This window comes from Pipistrellus hanaki (genome assembly GCF_964339955.1).
Source record: "Pipistrellus hanaki genome assembly, chromosome: 19".
Classification (NCBI taxonomy): Eukaryota; Metazoa; Chordata; class Mammalia; order Chiroptera; family Vespertilionidae; genus Pipistrellus; species Pipistrellus hanaki.
In genome coordinates this window covers 16,721,606-16,743,828 of record NC_140521.1, presented here as the reverse complement: position 1 = coordinate 16,743,828, position 22,223 = coordinate 16,721,606, and the positions used below count along the sequence as shown (strand labels likewise).

Below are 22,223 nucleotides of genomic sequence, written 5' to 3'. Positions count from 1 at the left end.
CCGAAATACTCTGGTTATCAACCCCTACTGTGCTTATTTTCCATTGTAGTTGGTCTTTAGGTGAAGGGCAAATACCAAAATATAGCATTCCCATTGAAAGTCTCTAGTCCAAGTGAGGAAATCAGTGATCCCACCAGCTAAACAAACAAAAATGAAAGTAAGTCCATCTACAAATTTAAAACATCGGCCATGGTGTGCAAAGTCTCCATGTAAGACGCCCTAAAAGCCATGAGTGGGGCTGTTATACCAGGAGAGCCCTGGGCTGTCTGTCTGGCTTCCTTTTGCTTTAATGATCTCTCCGTTCTCAATCCTGTCTAGTTCCTATTACATCTTCCCACCTTCCCTGTTCCTTAGAAGGCAATCATGAATATCTTCATATTTCTCACAGAACCTGGTCTTACTTTTTTAAAGCAGTCACACGGGGCCCTTGTCTCATATCGTAATTGTTATTTAAGGGACTTTATTCTATTTTTAAAAAATGGTCCTAAGTTATTGCTTTGAGAATCATGGAGGATCACATCTTGAGGCTGTGGAACCAGAAAATGGAATTCTTCCTGGATCTCTAAGTCACCACACGAAGCACAACTACCCTGAAGAATTATTCAACTTGTAGTGGAGTTTTTGAGAATGAGACGCAGGAAGTGAGTTGGAGTCCATCAAGACATATTAAAGGAAGGTTTATTCCCCAGTAATGAGCGGGACTCATTACGGAGGTAGAGAAATCAGGATTAGAGGAAGGGGGAGAGGAGAAGGGACCCAACTGGGTTGCCTCCACAGACAGAAATGGAGAGCAGCGACAGTGGGAGTGGAGAAGAGCCTTTTGAGGGGAGGAACAGGAAAGGGTTGAACCCATGGCGGAACAGGAAGGGGTAGGCCCCAGGGCACTCAGCACACGCTGATTGGTAGTTCAATGTCTTGGGGATGTCAGATGCCTGTAACACCATAACTCCGCCCACCAGTTGGGGGGGAGGGAGGATCTCACAATTTGGATTATCTTTTCCCCCTCTTTATATAAGAATAAGAATAAAAAATGCCAGTGGCATTGTTTGAATGGATATCTAGAGGGCCTGGGTCATTTTGTTACAAATTTATTCTTTTTGATTCATATCTTTCTTCTTCAGCATTGTCAAAACTGGTGACCAGCTATAAGCCCCACCCACAATCTCTATCTATCATTTGGTAACTTCCCTCTTGTGTCTTTCTCAGACTCATATTGGCTATACCCTTCCCTCCTCCCTCCCCATACCTCCCCATTTCTGAGCTATGGCATCATTGAAGTAGGTTACTTTATGATTTTTCTATCTCCACTCTCACTCTGGAGAATAAAGGGCATTGTTACATCATCATCGGGCAGCCAATCAGGTGGGCACCTCCCTCCAATGACCTCCTTGTTTCAGAAGAGTTCTTAGGCTGCTTCAATGGACAGAGGAAGCCCAGAAGGAGGCCTGGCATAAGTCCAAAGATGATCATTACCACATGGATTGCGTACATTCTCACCCGGAAAACTGTAGGGTGGCCCTTCCCACCGAAAACCAGTTCGGTAGGTGAAGTTGGCGGTAGCCATGCAGAATCGTTTCTCGTGTATCTTCTCCCTTCGGAGCCCCCCTACTGCAGTCCTAGAGAGAAGACCTCACCATGCATACGTCTGGACAAGAATGGAGGAGAGGGGCTGGATCACTAGGTATTTTGAGCGCATCAACTTACCAATTTGTTGCAGGACATTGAAGTTGTGGAAACTGAGGCTGTGTCTGTAGTAGAACACTGGTTGAAAAAAGTGAGTAAAAATCCCTTTCTGATTCAGGGTACCCCCAATTCTAGAGAGCCGGCCTCAGTAAGGGGCGGGGATCAGGACTTCCCTCTCCTTAGAATGGGAAACTCAAGTTCATTGGCCCTGCCTAGAGCTGTGTCTAACACACCAGATGTCCTAGAGCCGTGGCTGGCAAACTGCGGCTCGCGAGCCACATGCGGCTCTTTGGCCCCTTGAGTGTGGCTCTTCCACAAAATACCACGTGCAGGTGCACACGTACAGTGCGATTGAAACTTCGTGGCCCATGCGCAGAAGTCGGTTTTTGGCTCTCAAAAGAAATTTCAATCGTTGTGTCGTTGATACTTGGCTCAGTTGACTAATGAGTTTGCTGACCACTGCCCTAGAGGATGCTGGGGCTTGTGTCTTTGTAAGAGATGCGCTGGAATCACCACTAGCCCTTCTCAAGCACACTGTATTCAGGGTTTCCTATATATCGCCCCAGCTCCAGGGTGTCTCAGGAATACCTTGGGACAAGGCCCAGGACTCAGTGAGTCCCCCCCACACCCTGGGATCCCATGGGGAGGTAGCAGTAGGCGAGCTCATTGCAGGCACCGTGAGCTACAGAGCTTGTGTGCGTGGCTGTGTGGCTGTGTGGCATATGTGTGTGTTGTGATGGAGAGGAAGGAAAAAAGAGAAGGAAAAAGAGCAAGAACTGGGGTGGGGCGGGGTGAGATACCATGTGACCCTTTGAGAGGGGGACTTGACACACCTTCCAGACTGAAGAAGAGGCTTCCCAGGATATAAAGGAGAAGATGGCCATGAACTCCCCTCCCATCCAAGGCGAAGGTGTCCATGTGACCAGAGATGTGGTAATGGGGGCGTTGGAGAGCATCATCCTGGGGGCTTGGGGAGAGGAGGAGGGGGACGGAGGGAGGTCCTATTGCCAAGGATCTGGGCTGAGTGGGTGGGGCGTGTCCAGGCTCCCGGAATCCTTCTTGAGCCGAGATCACGTGGACCCTCCCCGGATTTCCTAGGTGAAGCACCGTCTCTCCAAGAACGATTTGTTAACCAGCCCGAGTCAAGATGTCCTGGAGGAAAGGACAAGAATCCAGTTCATAAGATGGAGGTAAAGCACCCCTCGTTGGCTCTAAGCCCCGCTGTGAGGAGGGAGAAGCACAGAAGGCACAAGCCCGCCAGCCGCCGTGGGCTCCCTGGCTAATATAGGCCCACGGCCTTTCTCCTCTGGAGAGCTTGGTGTCTTTGGCCGAGAACATTCTGGGCCTTCCCTTGGGGTCTTCAGGGAGTATGTTAGCCACCTGGAAAGCCCAGCGCATCCCCAGGTTTTTGTTGTTGTTGTTGTTGCTTTTTTAAAAAAAATATATTTTAGCTGGAACCGGTTTGGCTCAGTGGATAGAGTGTCGGCCTGCGGACTGAAGGGTCCCAGGTTCGATTCCAGTCAAGGGCATGTACCTGGGTTACGAGCATCTCCCCATTGGGGGTGTGCAGGAGGCAGCTGATGGATGTTTCTCTCTCATTGATGTTTCTGGCTCTCTGTCCCTCTCCCTTTCTCTCTGTAAAAAATCAATAAAAAAATATTTTTAGAGAGAGAGCTAGACACATTGATCAGCTGCCTCCTGCACACCCCCCACCGGGGATGTGCCCGCAACCAACATACATGCCCTTGACTGGAATCAAACCTGGGACCCTTCAGTCCGCAGGCTGACGTTCTATCCACTGAGCCAAACCGGTTTTGGCACATCCCCAGGTTTTAAAAGGATGTTAGGGGTCGGGGCACAGGGATTGCTCATCCTTTCCTCAATGCTTCTGGGTGCATTTCAGACTTCTGCTAGTTTTTTGGTTTCATTGGTTCAGAAGTGGCTGCACTTAGAGAGCTGCAAGAACATAAGCTCTTAACGTGCAAAAGCCAAAGGAAGCCTCGGGGGCATGGAGGTGAGAGGAAGTTTCCAGGCACCGAGGCTGGAATGATGTGCTCCTTCCCCCCCATCACCCCCTTCTGTTCTGGTGGCTGATCCCACAGAGCTGACAGTGAAGTTAGGGGCCTTGGTGAGTGGAAAGAACCCTTTGAGTTCGTGGTACTGGAAGGGTTAAGGGTCAGCTCAAAAGTCCATGGCAATGGGGTCGAAACGGATCCTTCACACGACTGCAACCCCAGCGGTCTCGTGGTGCCCAGTGGTAAGGACACGGAAACAGCCCCGTCTTTGAATGGTGTGTTGCAGCCATACCCGGATCTTCCAAGTGCCCAGCGAGGTGAGCCAGGAAGTTGTGCGGCAACGAATAGAGCAGGTGAGACAAAGGTAAGCTGCTGGGACAAGCTGATTTGTATTCCTAACTGGGAACTGGTGGGCTGCTGGCCTCGTTTCTGATGGTTTCTCTTAGCCCCAGCTCCTACCTAGATCTGGCGGAGCCTGGAGCGGGTCTGGGCAGAGTGCCTCTTGGTAAGGCGCTGCCCCCAGGTCCAGATGTGGTGCTGGGGACCGTGGGCTGGGCATCCTCTCTGGGTGGGCTCAGCCGTGTTCCCTACCCCCTCTGCCTTGCTCCTCTCTCCTCTGTGCCTTGCAGTTTATGCCAGCTTTCGGATGAATCATCTCAGGATTTTGACACATGTTCCTACTCAGAGTGCTGAGAGCAACAGGTGAGAGAGCTGGCAGGTGAGGAGCCGGCGGAGAAGAGGGGGAAGCTGGGCAGGGAAGGAGGCAGTGCCCCGGGCAGGGGGGCCTGAGAGCCAGTCTTAGCCTTTCCCTGTTGGTGACGGCCTGCACTTGGGGCCAGAGCAGGTGGGAGAGAAGATACTAGCTGCCTTAGGCTCCCGCAGTCCCTCTCTTAAATTTCCTTCTTATTCTTTAAAAAAAAAAAATATTTTATTGATTTTTTTACAGAGAGGAAGGAAGAGGGATAGAGAAAAATCAATGAGAGAGAAACATGGATCAGCTGCCTCCTGCACACCCCCTCCTGGGGATGTGCCCACAACCAAGGTACATGCCCTTAGACCAGAATCGAACCTGGGACCTTTCGGTCCATAGGCTAATGCTCTATCCACTGAGCCAAACCAGTTTCAGCTACATTTCCTTCTTCTTTTTTTTTTTTTTTTTAAAAAAAAGATTAAAAATGAAATTGATTCAGGTGACATTGGTTAGTATGATCATATAGGTTTCAAGTGCCCATTTCTATATACACAATGTCGCACTGTGTGCCTACCACTCAAAGTCAAACCATCTTCCATCACCATATATGAGACCTCCTCTGCCCCCCAGCACCTCTCCACCTCTTCCCTCTGACAACCAGCACATGGCTGTGCCCATGAGTTTCAGGGTTATGTCTCACATGTGAGTGAAAGCATGTGGTTCTTTGATTTTCCTGCCTGACTTATTTCACTTAGCACGGTATTCTCAAGGTCCATCCATGTTGGGGTCGCAAATGGCAGTATTTCATCCTTCCTTATGGCTGGCTAACATTCCATTGTGTATATGTGCCACATCTTCTTTATCTGTCAAAGACACTTTGGTTGTCTCCATGTCTTGGCCACCATGAGTAAGGCTGCAATGAACACAACAGGGAAGCATATGTTTTTTGTGAATGTGCATTCTCGGGTTTCTCAGGAAATGTATCCAGAAGAGGGATTTGCTAGGTCACATGGTAGCTTCAATGCAAGGGTCGCTCTGGTGGGCCTGTGTGTTGAGTGGGGAATCCTTTGTTGAGTTACAGCTGTTCCAGTTGTTGAAATCTCAGGGGGAGAGACCAAGGGGATCTCTCATGCCACCATTCCTCGGACATCACTCATTAGATTTCTGGAAGGACTTAGAGTCAAGTTCAGACTGGCCTCTCTGCCTCTTTTAGCCTTGGTGTCATAATCCAGGGCTTCTCACCTGTGTGCAGGCTTGGGGACCGCCTGGGATGTGGTGGTAGGTTTTGGTGAGGCCCGTGGGTTTGCATTTCTGATGCTCTCAGGCAATGCCCACTGTTGACCCCATCTTGAACCTCAGGATCGCAGGGCACTGGCATCAGGAGTGAATATGAACGGATTTGGGCCCTGCCATTAAGTAGGGCCATGACTTGGGTCACATGGCCTCTTAGCCTGCCTTTGGTAGCAGGGGTCACAGCAGAGGCTGTTTATGTGACTCTGGAAGGTGGAAAACCATCCATTCAGGAGATGGTTACTGCGCTCCTGCCAGGAGGGAAAGACTGTGCTGGCTGTCATGGGGTGGGGGAGGGTGGAGGGAGAGAAGAGGGGTGGGCAGAGAGAGTAGAGGAGGCATTTAGACTCAGCTGACCCCGATGAGCTTACAGGAAGAGCACGGAGATGTAAGGCGGCATTTACTGAGCACGTACTATATGCCGGCTTCCGCACAAGGCACTTAGTCCTGAGTTCTCATGTGATTTAAAACAACGTTAAGAGGTGGGTATTGTCCATGCCCATGAGGCAGATGGCAGAGGTTCAGCCAAGTCTTGGAAGCAGATGCTGGGTTTCAACCCAGCTCCACTATGGCGAGTGGCTTTATGGCTCTGTGCCTCAGTTTCCTCAGACCTCCGCAGGTTGCCTTGAGGATGTGGCATTCAGCCTTTGCTTCACCCCATGCCGGCGGTTTGCTAATATCAACGGAGAGGAAGAATCGGAGGTGCTTGCAGGGGTTTCGGAAGTTTGGAGCAGCCAGGCTTCCATCTCAGCTCCGTCTGACACCCCCGCCCCCCACCTGTTTCTAACGTGGATTTCCCACTCTCTGTGTCCAGCCCTGTGAGGGAGGAGCCATGGTACATTTTGCCCTTTATCATTTTGGTGATCCTTTCTGTGGTCTTCCCCTGCTTCCCAGGTTGATGTCCTTCAGGGCCAAGGGGAAGCCTGTGTAAGAAGAATGTCCACCTCCTCTTTGACCTGAGGAGCAACCACACTGGACAGAGTCCAGTGGGCGAGCCCTTTCTTGTGCCAGTGGCAACACTAGAGTATTCACAGTGAACTGCTAATAAAGAGACACACTATTTAACCACCACCTTGGCACCGGGTATGAGTGTTTGCCTTTCTTTCTTTCTTTCTTTCTTTCTTTCTTTCTTTCTTTCTTTCTTTCTTTCTTTCTTTCTTTCTTTCTTTCTTTCTTCCTTCCTTCCTTCCTTCCTTCCTTCCTTCCTTCCTTCCTTCCTTCCATTCTTCTTTCTTTCACCCAGACACTGAGCACCTCATGGCTTGTATCTGGGGACACAGCATTCAGGCCTGGGGGAGACACAACACAGCTCATCATGGCGCTGTGGGAAGCAGACCATGCTGAGTGCTCCTGGAGGTTAGGGGGCGCGCTGGAGAGAATGGGGGTGGACTGAGACAGGAGGGATTTCCCCAGGGAAGTGTGGCTTGTATGTTTCACTCAGGGGGTTATTTTTGCCTTCCCTAGCACTCGTCCTTTCTTTATGGAGATCCAAGTTTCTGACTTATAGCCTTTCCCTTTTTCTGAAGAACTTGGAACATTTCTTTTAAACACACACACACACACACACACACACACAGAGAGAGAGAGAGAGAGAGAGAGAGAGAGAGAGAGAGAGAGAGAGAGAGAAAGAGAGAAAGAGAGAGAGAGAGAGAGAGAGAGAGAGAGAGAGAGGCCCAGTGCATGAATTCATGCACAGGTGGGGTCTGGCCTGCCTCATGGGAGCCCATTGGACCAGGCTAGAGGGGGGGAGGGGATGAGGGAGGTTGGCCAGCTGGTCCCGCCCCTGATCAGCTGATCAGGGGCAGGGCCAGCCAGGGGGAGGGGCCGTGAGAGGTTGGGTCGGGGGGCAATCAGGCCGGTTGGCCATAACAATGCATGTCCTAGTGACTCATAGTTCTGTCATTCTGGTTATATATATATATATATATATATATATATATATATATATATATATAAATTTCAGAGAGGAAGGGAGAGGGAGAGTTAGAAACATCAATGATGAGAGAGAATCATTGATTGGCTGCCTTCTGCAGACCCCTTTACTGGGGAATAGAGATCACAACCCCGGGCACGTGCCCTTGACCGGAATGGAACCCGGGACCTTTCAGTCCGCAGGCAAGAAGTGTCTGGCACGCAGGCTGCCGGCGCTCAAGGGCTGCTGAGCTCCTTCACCACCACGTAGCCCAGTGGTCAGCACACTCATTAGTCCACAGAGCCAAATATCAACAGTACAACGACTGAAATTTCTTTTGAGAGCCAAAATTTTTAAACTTCTTCTAACGCCACTTCTTCAAAATAGACTCACTCAGGCTGTGGTATTTTGTGGAAGAGCCACACTCAAAGGGCCAAAGAACCGCATGTGGCTCGCAAGCCACAGTTTGCTGACCACAGACTTAGACAAAGTCCTCTCCACTCTCAGAACTCAGCGGCTGCTTCTCTAGACACCATCAGATGGCACCCTTTCCATGCGGAAGCCATCCGGAAGGCAAGCTAGCCGCTGGGTGTGCGCTGCAGGGTGCAGGTTTCCGCGACAGCGGGGAAGCCCACACAGACGGAAGGCCTTTGAGGGTCTCAGTTTCATGGTGAAGCCAGTTCACAATCACACACATGAACTGAGCTATTCATTCAAACAGTGAGCATTTGCACCCCTCACTGTGCTGGGTCACAGGGGTAGCGGGTGGTCTTCAGCCACACCCTTAAGGAGCTCAGGTGGGAGAGGGCGGGCGGACAGGCCAGCTGAGAGTACCACGTGGTGTGAAAACAAACAAAAAAGAGCATAGATGGCAGCACAGAGAGGGGGAGTGGTTTTCTCCCCCACAGAGGTGACATTGAGGCAGAGGCTTCCCCAGGCTCTGGCAGTAATGGAGGGGTCTCCCAGGAAGTGGGAACCCCGCAGGAAGGGTGTAGGGCAGGGGTCTTCAAACTACGGCCCGCGGGCCACATGCGGCCTGCAGAGGAGTCTGATCTGGCCCGCCAGGTTTTTTGGGCAGTGAGCGCAGCCAAGGTGTTACAGTAGGGATTAGTAGTTCATATAGTCCGGCCCTCCAGCTCTCTGAGGGACCGTGATCTGGCCCCCACTTTAAAAAGTTTGAAGACCCCTGGTGTAGGGGCTGGTGGGGAGAGCAGCAGGACGGGAGGTGGAGAAGGGCACAGGTGGGGCTCATACGGGTGAGCGCACAGGTGCGGCTTGTCCAGGTGAGCGCACAGGTCAGGTGATGCGGGCGCAAAATAACCCAGGAAACCTGGCTGGAGGAGGACCGGAGGGAAGGAGCCGAGCCTGAGAGCTGCAGGGGACCCAGCTTCAGGTACTTGCCCAGAGGGGGAGCCAAGGAAGCAAAGACCTTTTGCTTTCCGCTCTGACCTGGGAGGAGCAGCTAAGGAGCGCAGAAGCTCACCTGACTCCCACACTCACCTGGAGTTTGGGGGGCGGCGGAGAGGTTGGCGCCTGCATTCGTCTCAGTTGCTCCTTCAAAACTTAGGGAGGAAACGAAACCATTAAGTGGCTCACATGGAATTTTGTTCTGCCCACGAGGAACCCGGGGAGGGGAATTGGGGAACAAATATTCCGCCTCTACCTGTGTTACAGGGGACCGAGGCACGGTCAATTACAAGAAAATCACTGGCAAATGAGGGACCAGTCAGCTGCGACCAAGCCATTTGTGTAGCTAAATGTAGCTAATAAAGGGTTTGTGGGTCACGGATCTCCCTGCGAGGGGTTGGGGTGGGCGTGGGAGCAGGCCCATGCTGATGAGCCTCTAGAACACATGTGTCAAACACAAGGCCCGCGGGCCAAATCCAGCCCGCCAGGCCTTGCAATGTGGCCCGCACCGCGCTGTCATCACTGCACTCCGCTGTCAGTTTATGACATTGTCAGTTTATGACTGTTCAGTAAACCATTCGGCCTGCGATTTAGGCTGGATTTTAGATTTTGGCCCCTTCTCTGATTGAGTTCGACACCCCTACTCTAGAAGTTTCCCTTTGGACGTGGTGGTGGTGGTGGTGGTGTGGGGGAGGGTGGAAGCCCCTTCTCACCGTTGCCTAAAAGAGAAGTCCTTCATTCTGGGCAGAGCCAGCGGCCTTGACCCAGCCTCCGCCTCTGGTGTCCATGCATAGGTCACCCCTCAGCAGCCACAAAGGGCCCGCGGACACCAGGGGGATGGGACACTCCCGAGGCTGTGGCTGCAGAGTGAGGTGCCCGCGGGGGACAAACATCACCTGCTCTAATGAACAGCACCCAATATGTGGGAGACCCAGCCAGCGCCCTGGGGTGTCCATGGAGAGATGTGTGTGTGGGGGGGAGGGGGGAGGGGGGCTGGTCCATCTCCAGAGAAAGACGGTAGGCACCCAGCCAAACCTGTAGGTGAAACACGGGCTGGCTGTTATTAGAATGCCGAGGGCTCTGGACAGAGGGCAAGGGTGGAAGAGGGGGTGACTTGGGCCAGGTGCCTGGGGTGGGGAGTCAGGGAGGAGAGGGCGGGACCTGGGCTCCCACGGGGGCCTGTCAATCTCTGAGACTCCACACTGGCTGCAGAACGGGCTGCGGGTAAGGGGCACACAGTGGAGGGCAGAGCTGGGGCCTGGACACAGGTGGCACCCGGCTGCCCAGACCCCTCTCGGGGGACCTACCAGAGGCGCTGTCCGCACAGGGCCCACATTTCGGGGTGGCTGTGTTTCCGTTTGCATTCTCTCCCTGAGGGCTCTGGGCCCAGCCTGTGGGCTCAACATGTGCCCTTGGGCACCCCCTCACCCACCCACCCGGCTGCTTCGGAGGCTTTTCAGTGGCCCGGGAGATCCCTGCCCCCGCCCGCGTCCCCAGCCCCCCAGTGTCCGACTCCCTTTCCCATTACTTGGGAGGCCCCGCAGCGATCCAGAGGACAGAGGACAAAATAATTAGCCAACTGTGGACTGGAAGGTCCCGGGTTCGATTCCAGTCAAGGGCATGTACCTTGGTTGCGGGCACATCCCCAGTGGGGGTTGTGCGGGAGGCAGCTGATTGATGATTCTCTCTCATCGAGTTTCTGACTCTCTATCCCTCTCTCTTCCTCTCTGTAAAAAAATCAATAAAATATATTAAATAAATTTTTTTAAAAAAAGAATTAACCAAGGCTGCTCCCCTGGCCTTGACCCCTCCCTCGGCCCCGCCCAGTCCCAGCCCCGCCTCGCCCCTCCCCCTGTCTTACCCCCTTTCTCCCTGGTCACCCCCTTCTCGTCACTAGCTCCTTCACTCCTGCTCTGCACCCCCTCTTCTTCTCGAAATCCCCGGGCTGGGGGTCCTAGAGCCCGCAGCACTGCAGGAGGGTGCACTGGGCACTCCTGGCACAGCCATGACTGTGGTTGCCACACACTTCCATCGCCGAGGTCTCCACCTTTAGGGGTGCGTCCATAAAGGGGTGTGTGCCCTTGCGGCCCCCATACCATGCCTGCCACAGGTGCTGGTGGGGACTCAGGAAAGGAGGGATCCTGCCAGGCCCCAGGTGCCAGTCTGGCCTCCAGAGTTGGTATCTCTGTTTTCCCAGTGCTCACCTCAGCTCGGGGCGCTGTGCCTCCTCACTTCTCTCATTTCCAGGGCCCCCCTCAAGGCGTCTCTCGGTGGGTGGGCCGGGAGGTCCCACAAACGAAGGCATGCATGTGCAAGGGAGGGTCTGATGTGAGCACATTACCCGGAGGCCAGCAGGCATCGGTCCCCACCTTCTAAGTAGGGTGCCTGGGGGGTGCCCGATAAACTGTATGTGGTGGCTGTGCTGTCCCCAAGAGGAGGCCCTTAGGAGACGCACACAGGGGGGTGCTTTTCCTGGGAAGTGGGAGCCAACGGGGAACACGAGGCTCCTTGGGTTAGGTTGCTGGGGCGAGAGTCCCGGCTGTGTGACCTTGAGCGAGGGGCCGTGTGACCTTGAGCGAGTTACTTAACCAGTCTGTGACTCGGGTTCCGGGGTCCTCAGGGGGATCAAGGGAGAGGAGGTAAAGGGTGCCCACGTGCCTGGCACCTGGCAGAGCCTCGCCTGCAGCATGGGGCCTGTGGGGAGGATAACGCCAGGAAGAGGCACTGGCCCAGCACAGCCCCTTTCTGGTGAGATGGTTGTTGGCGATTCTTCTCTTTTTTTCTTTCTTTAATATATTTGTATTGATTTCAGAGAGGAAAGGAGAGGGAGGGAGAGAGAGAAACATTGATGATGAGAGAGAATCATGGATTAGCAGCCTCCTGCATGCCCCACTGTGGGGATCGAGCCACAACCCGGACATGTGCCCTGACCGGGAATTGAACTGTGACCTCCTGGTTCATAGGTTGACGCTCAACTACTGAGCTATGCTGGCAGGGCGGCGAATTATTCTTCATATTCAGAAAATACTCCCATCAGCCCTTGCGGTGGCAGCTGGTGACTTAGCCACCGCATGCAGGATGCTCAGGGCTGGCCCTCCCGGAGCTGACGCTGGTGCATCAAAATATGCTGGGGACCACAGACCAGCATGTACTATAAATAAAACCATCGGGAGCCAGTGTGTGAGAGTGTGTCAGCATCATGCTCCGGCAGGTCAAGGTCTGTATCTCTTTAAGGTGTGCAATGTTTGCCGAAGAACCAGAGACCTAACTTTGCAACCTCTGAGACATGCCCCTTTGAAGCCGTCTGGACCCCCTGACTCCCCTCACACTCTGGGGAGGGCTTCTCTGGGTCTGTGTGCCAACTGTGAGAAGGCACTGCATCCTCGGGCCTCAAGCCTTTTTGGGGTCTGGGGAGAGGCCCCCAGCTCCGCAGGCCTGGACCAGGTGGGGGCGTGACGTGGCATGTTGCGGCCAGCAGATGGCGGTGGTGATCCAGTATTGCCGGCTGCTGGTCCCTAGAAGCTGGTCCTTCCTCCTTCAACCCCAATCTACTTATTATATTTCTCAGGTATTTCCGCCCTGCTCCTTGCACACCGGCCACCAGCCATGGACTCCTGGGGGGTGGGTGCGATTTTCCTCCCCACTTAGGGCTCCTCAGCTTGGGAGCAAGCCACGGACAGTGGGCCTTCTAGGTCCATCCATGTTGTTGCAAATGACAAGATTATATTCTTTTATTTTTTACATTAGTATTATTTCCTGTTGTTTCAGGTTTGCAGCCTAGTGGTTAGATAATCATAGAGTTTATGAAGTGTTTCCCTTGCTATTTTCAGTACCCACCGGACATTGCAGAATTATTTCAGTATTACCGACTATATCCCTGTGTTTTACATCCTTTTTGTAACTGCCAATCTGTACTTCTTACTCCCTTCACCTCTTTCCCCCAGTCCTCCAGCCTCCATCCCCTCTGGCAACCGTTAGCATGTTCTTTGTGTCTCTGAGTCTGTTTCGATTTTGTTCTTAGGCTGTGACTCTCTGAGTGTGAGCCCAGCTTCCTTCTGTTTTTCTAACCCTAGGCCACCCCAAAGTGCTCCCCGGACACCATCGTGTGGCCGCCGGAGTGTCGGCCTCATCCATTACTGTGGGATATCTCTGGCTGTAGGTGTCCTCTTTGCATCATGGTCAGTGCAAATTCTATTTATTAAGAATTTAAGTTTGGCTCAGTGGATAGAGCGTTGGCCTGTGGACTGAAAGGTTCCGGATTCAATTCTGGTCAAGGGCATGTACCTTGGTTGTGAGCACATCCCCAGTAGGGGATGTGCAAGAGGCAGCTGATCGATGATTCTCTCTCATCGATGTTTCTAACTCTCTATCCCTCTCTCCTTCTCTCTGTAAAAAATCAATAAAATATATTTTTTAAATTTAAGTTTTCCTGTGGCAGAAGGAACATCAAACTTGAAGCCCCAGATCTATTACTTCCTAAAATGTGTAATCATGGGCAAGTGGCTTAATTTCTCTGAGAATCATTAAAAAATAAAAAATATATGCATATAAATATTGATTCCTTCTCTCTCTCTCTCTCTCTCTCTCTCTCTCTCTCTCTCTCTCTCTCTCTCTTTCTCCAATAGGGTGGTTGGAGATGAAGCGAGAGACTCAAGCCGTGCTCTGTGAATGGTCAAGTACAACCTAAATGCATCCCCCAGATAAGGATGATGGGTGTCTCGTTCACAGCCACCTCTCCAGCAGCCGGCCCGGTGCCTGGCACAGAGCAGGTACTCACAAATAAATGAGTGACGTCCCCTGGAGAGGGTCCAAGCTCGACAGGAACTTATGTGAACCCAGGAGGTGCTGAGGGCAGCGGGGTATGGGGAACCTTGGACACAGTGCGGGTGCGGAGTGAGGGCGTACGGCCCAGGCGGAGGCCAGCCAGGATGTTCCGGGTCAGGTGAGGCAGGCGTTTGGCTCTGATTGCCATTCCGGCCCGCCTCTCTCCTAAGGGAGAAGTTGCAAAATGACATAACCCAGCTTTGCCTCTGCAAAGATCTCTGGGTGTCTCTGCGATCCCGTTTTCTCATCCATCAAGCGAAGACAGTAATAGCTATGCTGACAAACCTCATAAAATATTGTTGAGATCAAATTGAGTATTTGATAAGGGCTGCTCGGCGCTCTGATACACAATACAGATGCGAGCTGCTATTACAGTAATTAGGCTCTCTCTCCGGATGGCGGAGTGCACCCCGTTTCTCCAGGCTGGGGGCCAGGTAGCTGTCTCAGAGTGCCAAGAGCATCAGCTCACGGATCATCTCGGTCTCTGGACCCCATCCGAGTGGTTGAACCATGATCATTCCCATTTATCAGAGAGTGAAACTGAGGCTCAGAGAAGCCAGAGAGGTCAACATACACAGCTAAGGGCTGAGGATGGCTCTCCAGCAACACCTTCTGATTCTAAATTCACTTGCCAAGACGAGGATGGTAGGTGTTTGTGGAGCTCGGATGTGGAGAGCTGTGGTAGGGAAGTCAAGGTATATTTGCTTATTTAAAGAAAAATGGCCCTAACCGGTTTGGCTCAGTGGATAGAGCTTCAGCCTGCGGACTGAAGGGTCCCAGGTTCGATTCTGGTCAAGGGCATCTCTCCCTTCCTTTCTGTAAAAAATCAATAAAATCTATAAATAAAAAATGAAGAATGATTTTACCACTTTCTATTTAAAACTTAATTTTAGAGAGGGAGGGATGGAGGGAGGGAGAGAGAGAGAGAGAGAGAGAGAGAGAGAGAGAGAGAGACAGACATCGATCGGTTGCCTCCCGTAAGCTCCCTGACTGGAGCCCACAACCTGGGTATGTGCCCTGACTGGAAATTGAACCCATGACTCTTCAGTGTGCAGGACGATGCTCCATCCAACTGAACCACACTGGCCAAGACTCAAGGTATAGATCCCAAGTTTGCTTGGATGGGCGGAAATGGGCTTCCTTAGAGTGACACCTGTTGTTATGATCACACACAGTCCCTGGGAAATAACGAGGCAGGCACCAGATTAATACATAATAAAAATTGCTGGAAATGCTCTAGGCAGATGCTCGCTGTAACACACAAAGCTTAGGAAAATAAGGCAGAGCCATAGTGCACCAGCTGATGGCCATTAAGTACAGAGGCTAGAGGACAGCAGAGTCCAGCTGAGATCGGAGCCTCACTCTAACCGGGGCAGCGGCCATAGGGAAGGATCACAGTTCCCAGTGGAGAGGACGAGGGGGCTGGTGCTTCTGCTCATCAAGAAGCCCCCCAGCCCGGCCGGTGTGGCTCGGTGGTTGAGTATCGACCTGTGAACCATGAGGTCAGGGTTGGATTCCCGGTCAGGGCACATGCCTGGGTTGCGGGCTTGATCCCCAGTGTGGGGTGTGCAGGAGGCAGCTGATCAACGGTTCTCTCTCATCATGGATATTTCTGTCTCTCTTTCCCTCTCCCTTCCTCTCTGATAGAATAAATATATATTAAAAAAATAAAAAAATTGCTCCCTCTTCCCCTAAGACCAGCCCTGGCAGGAACAGTTCTTAGGCAGTTAGGGGAGCCATGAAGCAGTAGGAAGTCACCTCTAGGAATTTCACCCCAGACCTTGTGGTCCATCTTTGGGCACTTAAAACAAACAAACAAAAAAGAGAAATACATATATTTCTTTATTGATTTCAGAGAGGAAGAGAGAAGGAGAGAGAGATAGAAACATTAATCATGAGAGAGAATCATTGAGTGGCTGCCTCCTGCACGCCCCCTACTGAAGATCAAGCCCACAGCCTGGGCATGTGCCCTTGGCTGGAATTGAACCAGGACCCTTCAGTCCGCAGGCCAACGCTCTATCCACTGAGCCACCCCGGCCAGGGCTTCCTTGGGCACGTTTAAGGAGTTCTTGTGTTCTTTGAAAAGGGAAGTCCCGCCTGGCCAGTGAGGCACAGTGGTGGAGCCTCCTGGGAACCAGGAGGTCGTGGTGGGGCATGCAGAAGGCAGCCAATCCATGAGCCTCTCTCATCCTTGATGTTTCTAGCTCTCTCTCCCTCTCCCTTCCTCTCTGACACCAATACAAATATATTTAAAAAGAAGACTTTCCCTTTTCTCTCGTGGAGCCGGGGTGCCCCTTCTCAGAGGTGGGCCTGCAGAGAAAGCGTGTGGCCTTGATTGTTTCTTCCCGATCAGAGATTCGGCTGTTCCTCCCGTGTGCTCTCATTGCCTGTCCTGGCTCGGTCCTTCTCAGCCAAGCTCCTCATGCTCGTGGGGAGCAGAAGGGAGACCGAGTCCCAGCAACGAGGGGAGAGGAGGAGGCAGAAGAGGGACCAGCCTCTCAGGCGCCCCAGAGGGGAGGTGTCCCCTGAGCTAACATCAGCACCGCCATGCCCAGCGCCCAGCCGGCTTTGTCTCTGCCTTTTATCAATACCACCCAGGGGTCCCGCCTGTCCCTTTCTGCGGGTTTATTAATATTGCCCTGTGATCTGTGGGGAGCCGACACGCTTTATATTCCAGCCCCATCTCGGCTTCTCCAAACGTAGACACCATATTTAATTAGATTTTCTCCCTGGCGCGGGCAAACAGAAATGGAACTCCCGGGCTGTCGCTGTTGCTCTGGAGACTGGGCCTGGCAGGAGTGGACAGCGCTCTCCCTGGCGGGCTTTCTCCCTTCACCCCCTCCTTCCCCATCTCAGGCCCTGAGAGACCAGCCCGGGCTCATTGCCGAGGTCAGTCTGAAGTTCATCCTCTGTCACCCCCTGCCCTACTCACACGAATGACATGGCCAAGGGTTTTGCTGCTCTGACTTTCTGATCTTCCCGCAGACTTTGGAGCAGGGGTCTTCAAACTACGGCCCGCGGGCCACATGCGGCCCGCAGAGGAGTCTGATCCGGCCCGCCAGGTTTTTTGGGCAGTGAGCGCAGCCGAGGTGTTACAGTAGGAATTAGTAGTTCATATAGTCCGGCCCTCCAGTTCTCTGAGGGACCGTGATCTGGCCCCCACTTTAAAAAGTTTGAGGACCCCTGCTTTGGAGGAACCTGCGTGTTGACATGGGGTGTGCAGAGGAGGAGCTGGGGGGATGGAGAGGGGGCGCAGTCTGTATGCCGGGGAGGGGGGTGAGGGGGAGGGGAGTTTGCCTGAACATATGGAGGCAAATGGAATGTCCTTTCACAATGATGACACTCCCCTCCCCCTCCCCCCCAGGGGCAAATCTTAGGAAATATCCACTTACTCTCTGTGTCACCATTTTTTTTTTTTTTCCATCTGTAAAATGGGAAGGAAAACAGATTTGGAATTGTGAAAAATGGAGGTTTTTACATTTTACTTTTGGTCCACAAAATGGGAGGGCTGATATCAGATGGGACGTAAGCTGGCAAAAAGTGGAAAGAAAGGAGAAGAGAAGAAAGGAAAAGAGGAAAAAACACAAAGAAGGGAAGGGAAAAAAGAGAGAGAGAGAGAGAAAGAAAAGTAAGCAAGCATCACAGAGGGTGGTTTGCCTGAATTCCTTGGGTTTATTTTAAATGGCTTCATACCAGAATGTAAAACTATGTATACAGACTTTTTATTTTATTTAAAAAGTATCTTATTATTAAAAGTATTACAGATGTTCCCCTTTCCCCCCATTGACCCCCCCACAACCTGCTATGCACATATACTTTAACTCATAGTGAATATTTATGGAATTTTTAGATGTTTTAATTTTTTATTATATTTTTATTGATTTCAGAGAGGAAGGGAGAGGGAGAGGGGGAGGGAGAGAAAGAGAGAGAGAAAGAGAGAGAGAGAGAGAGAGAGAGAGAGAGAGAGAGAGAGAGAGAGAAATATCAATGATGAGAGTGACTCATGGATCGGCTGCCTCCTGCATGTCCTCCTCTTGGGATGGAGCCTGCAACTCAGGCATGTGCCCTTGACCAGAATGGAACCCGGGACCCTTCAGTCTACAGGCCAATGCTCTATCCCTTGAGCCAAACTGGCGAGGGCTATTTGTGGAATTTAAGTGGGAAGAGCTGCTCAGCCTTCCTCAGAGGGTGGGGAGGGCGGAAGACAGCAGGGTCTGCATTCTGCCTGCAGGGTGCCAGGAAAGGAAGGAGCCCCAGGGAGGGCCTGCCCCAGCACCCAGAGCCATCCTTCCCCGCCCCCACCCCGGGGCCTCGCCTCCCCAGCGATGGGTAAGGGGAGCTCCTCCCTGTTTTGGGGGCCATGGGCAATGCGGGGAGGGGTCAGAGAGAAGACACAGGTTCTCCCCACTTGACCACGGAAGAGCACAGTGGGCATGGCCAGGGTTGGAGTCAAAGGCTCTGAAATTCGATGATCATGGGTTGGACCCTATGCAGCCACACTGCTTATCAGCGCTGTGACCTCCGGCGAGTTATGTGTCTCCCCAAGCCTCAATTCCGTTACCTGCACAGAGGGGAACCGTGTCTGTCTCACGGGGCTGCAGTGAGGGTTTAATGGAGCAATGCACTCAGGGCCCAGGAGGAGGCCTGTCCCCTCTGTTCCTGCTGCCTCCATGCCTGAGTCCCCAGAGTCCCTGAGAGACAGGCTCAGGGTGATGGGCAGGGACAGGCTCCCACTGGTTTCCAGAGAAGCTACGTTTGCACTCTGGCTCTGAGCTAAGACCGATTGAGAAGCAGGAGAGAGAGAGAGAGAGAGAGAGAGAGAGAGAGAGAGAGAGAGAGAGAGAGAGAGAGAGAGAGAGAGAGAGAGAGAGAGAGAGAGAGAGAGAGACACGAGAGAGACAGAGAAGCATGGGAGTGATCCGGGCAGAAATCAAGGTCCTCAGAGGTTCCCTGGGAGCAGGGGCTTGGACATTTCTGCTTAGCAGCTCCCTCCACAGGGGCTCATTTCTGCAGACAGATGTCCTACTTGGGAGCCACAGCTACCAACAGGTGAAGGGGAGGCAGTTCTGTGTGGTAGAAGCCCCAGCCGCTTAACCACGAGGTGCTGCTCAGAGCCCCTGGGGTGGGGCATGCTTCCTGGAGCAGCCCCACTTTCTTTTTTACTTTAAAAATATATTTTATTTATTGTTTATAGAGAGGAAGGGAGAAGGATAAAGAGTCAGAAACATCGGTGAGAGAGCACCATCGATCAGCTGCCTCTTGCACTCTCCCCTCTGGGGATATGCCCACAACCAAGGTACATGCCCTTGACCGGAATTGAACCTGGCACCCTTCAGTCCACAGGCCGATGCTCTATCCACTGAGCCAAACCAGTCAGGACAGAGCAGCCCCGCTTTCTTAGGGGAAGTCCCGTGATTGCGGGGGCCACAGGGCTGGCCATGGCAGGGCTGATGCTGGAACAAAACCCTAACCCAGAGATCACCTCCTGGCCTGATCTGGATGCTGTCTCCCGGCAGCGGAGCTCTGGCTGTTCCCAGCTGTGGTTGGGTTGCAGCGATAGTAGAGAAAATCACAGGAGCTGCTCGCAATGCCAGGGCTTCTACAATTCAAGTCTGCTTGTTGCTCACGTGACAGCCCGATCATTTCTGGCCAGCAGATGGCGCCCCATCCCACGTGCTGCAGGAACTCAAGCCTTCCCATCGGGGCTCTTTGATTTGGGAAGGGCTGCTGCCTCTTGGACTAGGGGGCGGAGGAGGGAATCCAGCAAGCGGGGATGGGGGTGGGGGGCACAGATGCATCTCAGAAGCTTAGCCTGGAGAAGGCACCTTCCACCTTCATCCCGTCCCCCTGCTGACAGTGCCCATGCGTGAAGAATGTTCTTGGTTGGGTGTTGGAAGAGAGAGCGTCCTGGCGTTTGGGGCACCGACGAGTTGACATTGGAAGGGGCTTTGAGGAACAGAGGCCCAGCTATCATTTTCTTGGGACAAAGGAAACTAGATGGCCCCTGAAGTTCCTTTGGTTCTAACTTTTCCTGAGTCTGTGGTCCATGGGTTAGCCAGAAGTCCGTCTCCACGGTGACCGTGCCACGGCTCAGGTCTTGGACTCTGTGTGCCATAGCGCTTGCTACCCTTTCCCTCTCCTGATGCTGGCTAGGCCCATTCTCCTCGGGCCTCTGCAAGGTCTTCCCATGGCCTCAACTGGGAGATCCGTGGGGGTTCCCATCCCAGTGGGCAGGGGAGCTGGTGCCAGGCAGGCTGCCTCTTGAGGGATGTGCAGGCGCAGAAAGAGGGGGTGCAGAGACCCTGGGAAGTCAGTGAGAAGTCAGCACCCTGCCCTCTCCCATCCCCTCCGCACGCAGGAGCTAACTCAGGCCCAGGGAGACAGGACCAGGCAGCTGTAATTCCAGAGCGCGCTTATTAACCGAGGGAGGGAGCTGACAGAGGAGGGGAGTGTAATGACATCATAGTGTGTCTGATCTAATTATGCTAATGGATTTTTACGGCTCCTCCTCCCAGGGAATCCCCGTAGGGCTTGTGTCAGGAATTTCCCACAAGATCTGGAGAAGCCTTTGGGAGAGCATCCCACGACCTAGGACTTGGGAAGCTCTTCCTGCTGTTCCATTTGCCCCCTTTGGAGAGACTGGCTGGGGCTGCTGGGTGAACTGGGCCCTGAGAGTGGGGCCTGGCAGATGCCCTGAGGCAGAACAGGAAGCTGCGGAGCTGTGGCCCCAGCAGGAGCAGCAGGCAGCCTGGCCAGGGGCTGGGCGGCTGGGCAGCTGGGTGGGCCGCGTGCTTGGACTGTACTCTGTGGACGGGAGTTGCAACCTGACCACAGTGCCAGCTTACCCACCTGCTGCCCTCTGCTGTCTCCCTACCAGGAATGTGAAAGCACATATTTAACCACACAGGATGCTCCTCCCCATAGGTTAGCCAGGATGTGACCCAGTTCTTCGTTTATCTTCGATTTTTATGTCTCTTTCCAGCCCCTCTTCTCCTTCCTCCAAGTTGTGTATGTTTTCAGCAATGGGTTCAACTTTATGTACGTTGCTTATTGAAGGCAGCCCGAGAAAAAGCAGGAAGCCAGATAATCTTACTCTCACCTCACCAGCTGCCTGAAATTTTCATTTATTTTTATTTTTTATATTTTTTGCTTAAGTCATATATTTATGTTAAAGGGGCCCATCTTCCCTGGGTGTGTGAAAAAATGTGCTTTAAGTTGTCATCCATCGCATCCATAATCATTATATCAATTGGAATAATTTCCAGATCCTTTCTTACGGGGAGTTATTTTTATTTTTTATTTATTTTTTTAAAATATATTTTATTGATTTTTTTTTTTTTTTACAGAGAGGAAGGGAGAGGAATAGAGAGTTAGAAACATTGATGAGAGAGAGTCATCGATCAGCTGCCTCCTGCACACGCCCCACTGGGGATGTGCCTGCAACCAAGGAACATGCCCTTGCCCGGAATCGAACCTGGGACCCTTCAGTCCGCAGGCTGATGCTCTATCCACTGAGCCAAACTGGTTTTGGCTTGCGGGGAGTTATTTACGGGAGTAGGGATACTGACAGCCTTGAAGGGAAGTGGGGCTGTGAAAGACAAAAGGGGAAAGAACAGTGACACTGGGATGGCCACACAGTCATTTTCCCCCCTCTAGGCCTACAAAGGTCACTTGTAGGACACACAGGCCTACACCTCGGTCTCAGAAAGGCCGTAGTGTGAGGGAGCCACAGACGGAAGGAGCCATGTTATCTGAATGACCATCAGCAGCAATGCCCTCTTGCCCTCAGCCTCACCTTCCCCACTGGTCCACAGCGGATGGGGATGTGAGCAAGGAAGCAGTTAGTCTACCCTAACGAACAAAGGCTATTTTCATGACATCTTTTCTGAAGAGACAGTAAATGGCACTTGTAGGCAAGTCCATTTTCCTAGTGGATGGGCAGGTCAATTTCCTGCCTCTTCCACTCCCTCCAGCCGGGTTGATGACCTCAAGGGTATACATATGAGATAGAGTCAGCCAGCTCACCTGCCTTGGGCATTTGGCTTGAAAGTTTAGTGAGTCAGCATTATGCATTGAGGATGACAGAGGTCCAGTAGGGCAGCCGCTGGTCACCACGGGTCACCGCTGTGCACAGAAGCAGGGGACTGGCTACAGAGAGAGGACAGTGTAGAGAGGGTGAGGATGGCACCTTGCACAGGTGCTGGTCCCTCCTGTCCCTGCTGTCCTCCTCAAGGCTCTAGGAGGGGTTCCTGATTCATGTGATGAATTCTCTGTGACTGAATTTAGTCTGAGTGGGTTCCATTCATAGTAAACAACTATTGGCTGAGACAGAAGCAACGTAAAAGCATCTTCATGGTATTTCAGGTAGAGAGAGCAGGTTACAAAGTAGACTGTACATTAT

At 52.5% G+C, this 22,223-nt stretch overlaps 1 protein-coding gene across 1 annotated transcript; it reads left to right on the top strand.

Moving 5' to 3' along the window:
* Positions 1-244: 244 nt before the first annotated feature.
* Positions 245-6,750, top strand: SPATA19 (spermatogenesis associated 19). Its single transcript, XM_084868409.1, has 7 exons — positions 245-1,540; positions 1,718-1,774; positions 2,524-2,616; positions 2,782-2,873; positions 3,985-4,062; positions 4,328-4,400; positions 6,574-6,750. The coding sequence occupies exons 1-6, from the start codon at positions 1,463-1,465 to the stop codon at positions 4,389-4,391; spliced, it is 462 nt and encodes a 153-aa protein (XP_084724535.1). The 5' UTR covers positions 245-1,462; the 3' UTR covers positions 4,392-4,400; positions 6,574-6,750.
* Positions 6,751-22,223: the final 15,473 nt, after the last annotated feature.

Bases quoted from the DNA above. Each gene is read 5' to 3' on its own strand.
- SPATA19 (XM_084868409.1), top strand. From the start codon at position 1,463: ATGATCATTACCACATGGATTGCGTACATTCTCACCCGGAAAACTGTA. The intron at 2,874-3,984 runs GTAAAGCACCCC...GGTGTGTTGCAG, and splicing joins ATCCAGTTCATAAGATGGAG to CCATACCCGGATCTTCCAAG. The intron at 4,063-4,327 runs GTAAGCTGCTGG...TGTGCCTTGCAG, and splicing joins ATAGAGCAGGTGAGACAAAG to TTTATGCCAGCTTTCGGATG.